Raw genomic sequence first — 9,748 nt, forward strand, 5'->3', positions numbered from 1 at the left:
CTCCCGGGAGGTTCCTTCCAGCGTGGACTCTTTGATTGCACTCGCCATCCGCATAGAACGACGGGTAGATCTTCGTCACCGAGCTCGTGGAAGAGAGCTCGCGTTAACGGTGTTTCCCCTCTCCGCATCTCAACCATCTCCTCCCACCGGCTCAGTGACTGAGCCCATGCAGCTGGGAGGTATTCGCATCTCGACTAAGGAGAGGGAACGGAGAATCACCAACCGCCTTTGCCTCTATTGCGGTTCTGCTGGACATTTTGTCATGTCATGTCCAGTAAAAGCCAGAGCTCATCAGTAAGCGGAGGGCTACTGGTGAGCGCTACTACTCAGGTCTCTCCATCAAGATCCTGTACTACCTTGTCGGTCCATCTACGCTGGACCGGTTCGGCTGCTTCCTGCAGTGCCTTGATAGACTCTGGGGCTGAGGGTTGTTTTATGGACGAAGCATGGGCTCGGAAACATGACATTCCTCTCAGACAGTTAGGGAAGCCCACGCCCATGTTCGCCTTAGATGGTAGTCTTCTCCCCAGTATCAGATGTGAGACACTACCTTTAACCCTCACAGTATCTGGTAACCACAGTGAGACCATTTCCTTTTTGATTTTTCGTTCACCTTTTACACCTGTTGTTTTGGGTCATCCCTGGCTAGTATGTCATAATCCTTCTATTAATTGGTCTAGTAATTCTATCCTATCCTGGAACGTTTCTTGTCATGTGAAGTGTTTAATGTCTGCTATCCCTCCTGTTTCTTCTGTCCCCTCTACTCAGGAGGAACCTGGTGATTTGACAGGAGTGCCGGAGGAATATCATGATCTGCGCACGGTCTTCAGTCGGTCCAGAGCCAACTCTCTTCCTCCTCACCGGTCGTATGATTGTTGTATTGATCTCCTTCCGGGGACCACTCCCCCTCGGGGTAGACTATACTCTCTGTCGGCTCCCGAACGTAAGGCTCTCGAGGATTATCTGTCTGTTTCTCTCGACGCCGGTACCGTGGTGCCTTCTTCCTCTCCCGCCGGAGCGGGGTTTTTCTTTGTTAAGAAGAAGGACGGTACTCTGCGCCCCTGCGTGGATTATCGAGGGCTGAATGACATAACGGTTAAGAATCGTTATCCGCTTCCCCTTATGTCGTCAGCCTTCGAGATTCTGCAGGGAGCCAGGTTCTTTACTAAGTTGGACCTTCGTAACGCTTACCATCTCGTACGCATCAGAGAGGGGGACGAGTGGAAAACGGCGTTTAACACTCCGTTAGGGCATTTTGAATACCGGGTTCTGCCGTTCGGTCTCGCTAATGCTCCAGCTGTCTTTCAGGCATTAGTTAATGATGTACTGAGAGACATGCTGAACATCTTTGTTTTCGTTTACCTTGACGATATCCTGATTTTTTCACCGTCACTCGAGATTCATGTTCAGCACGTTCGACGTGTACTCCAGCGCCTTTTAGAGAATTGTCTCTACGTGAAGGCTGAGAAGTGCGCCTTTCATGTCTCCTCTGTCACATTTCTCGGTTCTGTTATTTCCGCTGAAGGCATTCAGATGGATCCCGCTAAGGTCCAGGCTGTCAGCGATTGGCCCGTTCCTAAGTCACGTGTCGAGTTGCAGCGCTTTCTCGGTTTCGCTAATTTCTATCGGCGTTTCATTCGTAATTTCGGTCAGGTGGCTGCCCCTCTCACAGCTCTGACTTCTGTCAAGACTTGCTTTAAGTGGTCCGGTTCCGCCCAGGGAGCTTTTGATCTCCTCAAGAAGCGTTTTACTTCCGCCCCTATCCTTGTTACTCCTGACGTCACTAAACAATTCATTGTCGAGGTTGACGCTTCAGAGGTGGGCGTGGGAGCCATTCTGTCCCAGCGCTTCCATTCTGACGATAAGGTCCATCCTTGCGCTTACTTTTCTCATCGCCTGTCGCCATCGGAACGCAACTATGATGTGGGTAACCGCGAACTGCTCGCCATCCGCTTAGCCATAGGCGAATGGCGACAGTGGTTGGAGGGGGCGACCGTCCCTTTTGTCGTTTGGACTGACCATAAGAACCTTGAGTACATCCGTTCTGCCAAACGACTTAATGCACGTCAAGCTCGTTGGGCGTTGTTTTTCGCTCGTTTCGAGTTCGTGATTTCCTATCGCCCGGGAAATAAGAACACCAAGCCTGATGCCTTATCCCGTCTCTTTAGTTCTTCTGTGGCTTCTACCGACCCCGAGGGGATTCTCCCTGAAGGGCGTGTTGTCGGGTTGACTGTCTGGGGAATTGAGAGACAGGTAAAGCAAGCACTCACTCACACTGCGTCGCCGCGCGCTTGTCCTAGTAACCTTCTGTTCGTTCCTGTCTCTACTCGTCTGGCTGTTCTTCAGTGGGCTCACTCTGCCAAGTTAGCTGGCCACCCCGGCGTTCGGGGTACGCTTGCTTCTATTCGCCAGCGGTTTTGGTGGCCTACTCAGGAGCGGGACACGCGCCGTTTCGTGGCTGCTTGTTCGGACTGCGCGCAGACTAAGTCAGGTAACTCTCCTCCTGCCGGTCGTCTCAGACCGCTTCCCATTCCTTCTCGACCATGGTCTCACATCGCCTTAGACTTTATTACCGGTCTGCCTTCGTCTGCGGGGAAGACTGTGATTCTTACGGTTATCGATAGGTTCTCTAAGGCGGCACATTTCATTCCCCTCGCTAAGCTTCCTTCCGCTAAGGAGACGGCACAAATCATCATTGAGAATGTGTTCAGAATTTATGGCCTCCCGTTAGACGCCGTTTCAGACAGAGGCCCGCAATTCACGTCACAGTTTTGGAGGGAGTTCTGTCGTTTGATTGGTGCTTCCGTCAGTCTCTCTTCCGGGTTTCATCCCCAGTCTAACGGTCAAGCAGAAAGGGCCAATCAGTCGATTGGTCGCATATTACGCAGCCTTTCGTTTCGAAACCCTGCGTCTTGGGCAGAACAGCTCCCCTGGGCTGAGTACGCTCACAACTCGCTTCCTTCGTCTGCTACCGGGCTATCTCCGTTTCAGAGTAGTCTTGGGTACCAGCCTCCTCTGTTCTCGTCCCAGCTCGCCGAGTCCAGCGTTCCCTCCGCTCAGGCTTTTGTCCAACGTTGTGAGCGCACCTGGAGGAGGGTCAGGTCTGCACTTTGCCGTTACAGGGCGCAGACTGTGAGAGCCGCCAATAAACGTAGGATTAAGAGTCCTAGGTATTGTCGCGGTCAGAGAGTGTGGCTTTCCACTCGTAACCTTCCCCTTACGACAGCTTCTCGCAAGTTGACTCCGCGGTTCATTGGTCCGTTCCGTGTCTCTCAGGTCGTCAATCCTGTCGCTGTGCGACTGCTTCTTCCGCGACATCTTCGTCGCGTCCACCCTGTCTTCCATGTCTCCTGTGTCAAGCCTTTTCTTCGTGCCCCAGTTCGTCTTCCCTCCCCCCCCCCCGTCCTTGTCGAGGGCGCACCTATTTACAAGGTACGGAAGATCATGGACATGCGTTCTCGGGGACGTGGTCACCAGTACTTAGTGGATTGGGAGGGTTACGGTCCTGAGGAGAGGAGTTGGGTTCCATCTCGGGACGTGCTGGACCGTTCGTTGATTGATGATTTCCTTCGTTGCCGCCAGGGTTCCTCCTCGAGTGCGCCAGGAGGCGCTCGGTGAGTGGGGGGGTACTGTCATGTTTTGTCTTTGATCATCATGTCTTGTCCCTGTGCTTCCCTCTGCTGGTCTTATTAGGTTCTTTCCCTCTTTCTATCCATCTCTCTCCCCCTCCCTCTCTCCCTCTCTCGCTCTCTCTCTCTATCGTTCCGTTCCTGCTCCCAGCTGTTTCTCATTCTCCTAACTACCTCATTTACTCTTTCACACCTGTCCCCTATTTTGCCCTCTGATTAGAGTCCCTATTTCTCCCTCTGTTTTCCGCTTCTGTCCTTGTCGGATTCTTGTTTGATGTTTGCTGTTCTGTGTCCTTGTTCCGCCCTGTCGTGTTTTTGCCTTCTTCAGATGCTGCGTGTGAGCAGGTGTCTATGTCAGCTACGGCCTGTGCCTTCCTGAAGCGACCTGCAGTCTGTGGTCGCGTCTCCAGTCGTTCCTCTCTACTGACGAGAGGATTTCAGTTTCCTGTTTTGGATTTACCTAGGATAATATCCAGGAGTATCATTGTTTGTTAAAGACTGGAATAAAGACTCGGTTTCTATTAAGTCGCTTTTGGGTCCTCATTCACCAGCATAACACTGTGTGTGAGCATTGGTTACAGTCCCATCCACTCTGTTCAATTTTGGAAGCTAACTCCATAATCACAAGTGCATTATCTGTACAAAGACTGGCATTCAATCTGAACTGGGTTACGGAGCAGCACACTATCACAGACTTTTAAAGGTAATTTCTTTTTGAGACAACATTCTTACCATGAATGCAATCTCTGTGAACGTCGGGGAAAATGTCTTTAAAAGGCGCATTGTTGGCTGTATAGTGTGCTGCTCTATAACACATCTTGGATTGAATCTCGGCCTTAGTTTATAATGTTTTCTTGTTTTTGTTTTTCATTAAGGGGTGGCAGAGGACGGGCCACGGGTGATTTTCAGTGTGGACCTCTGGCATCCAAATGTGGCTGCAGCAGAAAGACAGGCCCTGGACTACATTTTCTGCCCTGACCAATGAACTCCAACTTCCACTGTGCACATGTTCTAGTTGTACTCCACCCTTATTTGATATGAGGGAAAGGTGCCCAAACCTAGTCTCGAGGGCTGTGCTCTTCAACCTCAATGTTCATCCAGTCCGAGTATCACTGTGTGTGTCACTAGTGAATCCACTGAAACAGTCCAAATAGCCAAAGGGAGCTTACCCACAGACGTCAGTTCAATGTCTTTTTTTTATTTTTAAACCTTTATTTAACTAGGAAAGTCAGTTAAGAACAAATTCTTATTTACAATGACGGCCTACCCCGGCCAAACCCAGACGACGCTGGGTCAATTGTGTGCCGCCCTATGGGACTCCCAATCACAGCCGGCTGTAATACAGCCTGGATTTGGTTGAGTTGTCAACTAAGCTGAATTCACTGTGAAAATAAATAAATAAATCCCCATGTCATTGGATTTCGGTAAAACGTTGGGTCAAAAAAAGACTACAATTTCCTTATGTTGATGACTTCTTTAAAATCCATGTTGATTCAACATCATGACATATAATTTTTTGGGGGGAAATGACATATAAACAACATTTATTCAACCAGTTTTTCCCAGTGGGTAGAAACAGAATTAACGTACAGTCATCTAAGATCAGAACTGGTCTTTGCTGCTTTAAACTGCACACCGGCACTCACACACACATTTGGACTGCACTATCTTAATAGCAAAACACACAAATTACATTGCGGGATGATCACAGCTTTTTGATAGGTGACCTCATGATGCAAATTAATCCTCCAATAAAACAAGTAAATATTTCTTATTTTGTAGAACTGTATCAACACAGTTTTTGCTCAACATATGTAAGTAACTGCAGAAACTGTGAGGGAAAAAAGTCAATTAACCACTGTTTTATCTATTCATTTTTGTTATTTTGTTGTGCCTGTTTTCTATCTATTCTTTTCTCAATTGTGCCTGATGTTAATTTAAGGTGACCCCTTTTGGCATATACTGTGATATAGATATTTAATTTTGTTTGACTCAATAGATTTTTTGTGAGCTTGCATATATATATATATAAACTCAGCAAAAAAAGAAACGTCCTCTCACTGTCAACTGCGTTTATTTCCAGCAAACTTAACATGTGTAACTATTTCTATGAACATAACAAGATTCAACAACTGAGACATAAACTGAACAAGTTCCACAGACATGTAACTAACAGAAATTGAATAATGTGTCCATGAACAAAGGGGGGGGGGGGGGGGGTTCAAAATCAAAAGTAACAGTCAGTATCTGGTGTGGCCACCAGCTGCATTAAGTACTGCAGTGCATCTCCTCCTCATGGACTGCACCAGATTTGCCAGTTCTTGCTGGGGGGAATAGCCCTAGCCCTCACCCTCCGATCCAACAGGTCCCAGACGTGCTCAATGGGATTGAGATCCGGGCTCTTCGCTGGCCATGGCAGAACACTGACATTCCTGTCTTGCAGGAAATCACGCACAGAACGAGCAGTATGGCTGGTGGCATTGTCATGCTGGAGGGTCATGTCAGGATGAGCCTGCAGGAAGGGTACCACATGAGTGAGGAGGATGTCTTCCCTGTAACACACAGCGTTGAGATTGCCTGCAATGACAACAATCTCAGTCCGATGATGCTGTGACACACCGCCCCAGACCATGACAGACCCTCCACCTCCAAATCGATCCCGCTCCAGAGTACAGGCCTCGGTGTAACGCTCATTCCTTCGACGATAAACGCGAATCCAACCATCACCCCTGGTGAGACAAAACTTCGGCTCGTCAGTGAAGAGCAGTTTTTGCCAGTCCTGTCTGGTCCAGCGAAGGTCGGTTTGTGCCCATAGGCGACGTTGATGCCGGTGATGTCTGGTGAGGACCTACCTTACAACAGGCCTACAAGCCCTCAGTCCAGCCTCTCTCAGCCTATTGCGGACAGTCTGAGCACTGATGGAGAGATTGTGCGTTCCTGGTGTAACTCGGGCAGTTGTTTTTGCCTTCCTGTCCCGCAGGTGTAATGATCGGATGTACCGATCCTGTGCAGGTGTTGTTACACGTGGTCTGCCACTGCGAGGACGATCAGCTGTCCGTCCTGTCTCCCTGTAGCGCTGTCTTAGGCGCCTCACAGTACGGACATTGCAATTTATTGCCCTGGCCACATCTGCAGTCCTCGTGCCTCCTTGCAGCATGCCCAAGGCACGTTCACGCAGATGAGCAGGGACCCTGGACATCTTTCTTTTGGTGTTTTTCAGAGTCAGTAGAAAGGCCACTTTAGTGTCCTAAGTTTTCATAACTGTGACCTTAATTGCCTACCGTCTGTAAGCTGTTAGTGTCTTAATGACCGTTCCACAGTCGCATGTTCATTAATTATTTATGGTTCATTGAACAAGCATGGGAAACAGTGTTTAAACCCTTTGCAATGAAGATCTGTGAAGTTATTTGGATTTTTACGAATTATCTTTGAAAGACAGGGTCCTGAAAAAGGGACATTTCTTTTTTTGCTGAGTTTATATATATACAGTACCAGTCAAAATTTTTTGGACATTCAAGGATTTTTCTTTATTTTTACTATTTTCTACATTGTAGAATAATAGTGAAGACAAACTTTTAAATAACACATATGGAATCGGGTAGTAACTAAAAAGTGTTTAACAAATCATAATATATTTTAGATTATTCAAAGTAGCCACCCTTTGCCTTGACAGCTTTGCACACTCTTGGCATTCTCTCTGCCATCTTCACCTGGAATGTTTATCCAAGAGCCTTGAACGAGTTCCCACATATGCTGAGCACTTGTTGGCTGCTTTTCCTTCACTCTGTGGTCCAATTCATCCCAAACCATCTCAATTGGGTTCAAGTTCTGGTGATTGTGGAGGCCAAGTCATCTAATGCCGCACTCCTTCACTCTCCTTCTTGGTAAAATAGACCTTACACAGCCTGGAGGTGTGTTGGGTCATTGTCCCGTTGAAAAACAAATGATTGTCCCACTAAGTGCAAACCAGATGGGATGGCGTATCACTGCAGAATGCTGTGGTAGCCATGCTGGTTAAGTGTGCCTTGAATTCTAAATAAATCACTGACAGTGTCACCAGCAAAGCACCCTCACACCATCACACCTCCTCCTCCATGCTTCATGGTGGGAACCACACATGTGATGATTATCCGTCCACCGACTCTGCATCTCACAAAGACACGGCGGTTGGAACCAAAAATATAAAATTTGAACTCATCAGACCAGAGGGCAGATTTCCACCGGTCTAATGTCCATTGCTGCTGTTTCTTTGCCCAAGCAGGTCCCTTCTTCTTAATGGTGTCCTTTAGTAGTGGTTTCTTTGCAGCAATTCGACCATGAAGGCCTGATTCACGCAGTCTCCTCTGAACAGTTGATGTTGATGTGTCTGTTACTTGAACTCTGTGAACCATTTATTTGGGCTGCAATTTCTGAGGCTGGTAACTCTAATGTACTTATCCTCTGTAGCAGAGGTAACTTCCTGTGGCGGTACTCGTGAGAGCCAGTTTCATCATAGCTCTTGATGGTTTTTGCGACTGCACTTGAAGAAATGTTCAAAGTTCTTGAAATTTTCCAGGTTTTGACTGACCATCATGTCTTAAAGTAACGATGGACTGTCGTTTCTCCTTGCTTATTTGAGCTGTTCTTGCCATAATATGGTCTTGGTCTTTTACTAAATAGATTTATCTTCTGTATACCATCCCTACCTTGTCACAACACAACTGATTGGCTCAATGCATTAAGAAGGAAAGAAATTCCACAAATGAACTTTTAACAAGGCACACCTGTTAATTCAAATACATTCCAGGTGACTACCTCATGAAGCTGGTTGAGATGATGACAGCTTTGCACACTCTTGGCATTAAGGCAAGGGTGGCTACTTTGAAGAATCTAAAATCTAAAATATATTTTGATTTGTTTAACACTTTTGGTTACTACATGATTCCATATGTGTTATTTCATAGTTTTGATGTATTCACTATTCTACAATGTAGAAAATAGTAAAATAAAGAAAAACCCTGGAATGAATAGGTGTGCCCAAACTTTTGACTGGTACTGTATATACACAATCATGTGGAATTGAAAAGCGTAGTCTGTAAGAACAAATCATAGCACTGATGAAGCATGTTCTGCACTGTATGTGAATATGCAGCTAATAAAAGTGTCCAAATATCCTCTCATTCAATATTTACATTACATCTGAGTCATTTAGAAGACTGTCTAATCCAATGTGATTTTACAGTCAGTGCATTAGTTCCACCACTGAGATGCCAGGACAGAGAAGAACTGAAATTGGGATGAGTGGGAGTTGGCCCCTCGCAGGGATGGTGGTTCCAAGTGGCCAGAGGTGGCAGAATGAAGTACTCATGCTGGAGTGTAGGGCTTGACCATTTAGTTGAGGTAGGGAGGAACGGTTCCCTGTGCTACTCTGTAGGCAAGCCAGGATCTTGAATTTAATGTGAGGTGCTACTGCACAGTAATGTCACAAGAGTTAATTTAACTTCTATGAAGTCAAATGTAACACTATTTTGGGATTTATATGGTCCCACCCCCATTTTGTGTTAAAAGTACTCTTGTCATGGTGTTAATATTTTTTGAGTCAAAACGACACTACAGATGTCAGATCTTAACTTGATCACTCTTGTCACAGAGAAATGTCCTGTTGCATCAGGAAATTAAAATGAGCCTTGTGATTCCTTGAAAATGAGCAGTTCTCTTTCTCTACATGCGGTGGCAGTCAAGTCATTGGGATCTGCTGTCAATAACATTCTCTCTCGCTGGCTCAAACGCTAGGCCTAGGTCTTATTACTGCAGCATTCAAATGTACAAAACTTTATCTGAAATGTAGCCATACAGATCAACAACCATTATTTTATAAAGCTTAATAACACAATATAGATATTGGTCTCCTCTAGGCAATGGCATACAAGTGTGGAGTGTATCCTAAGGTTACGAAAGAACTGTCAAAATTGAGTTCAATCGTGGCCTGGGGTGGTCGAGTACAGAGTGTTCCAAACTCGGCCTGGGGCCTCCCCTGGGTGCACATTTTGGTTTTGCCCTAGCACTGCACAGCTGATTAAAATAATCAAAGCTTGATGATGAGTTGGTTATTTGAATCAGCTGTGTAGTGGTAGGGCAGA

The 9,748-nt window shown here is 46.6% G+C and overlaps 1 protein-coding gene across 1 annotated transcript in view; it reads left to right on the forward strand.

Moving 5' to 3' along the window:
• The window catches only part of asphd1 (aspartate beta-hydroxylase domain containing 1), a 49,391-nt gene extending 44,777 nt beyond the window's left edge, over positions 1 to 4,614 (forward strand). The window contains exon 7 of the mRNA XM_038988547.1: positions 4,505 to 4,614. Within this exon, the coding sequence (XP_038844475.1) occupies positions 4,505 to 4,614 (110 nt within the window). The remainder of the gene's footprint in view (positions 1 to 4,504) is intronic.
• The last annotated feature ends 5,134 nt before the right edge of the window (positions 4,615 to 9,748 follow it).

This window comes from Salvelinus namaycush, chromosome 3 (assembly GCF_016432855.1).
Source record: "Salvelinus namaycush isolate Seneca chromosome 3, SaNama_1.0, whole genome shotgun sequence".
Taxonomy (NCBI): Eukaryota; Metazoa; Chordata; class Actinopteri; order Salmoniformes; family Salmonidae; genus Salvelinus; species Salvelinus namaycush.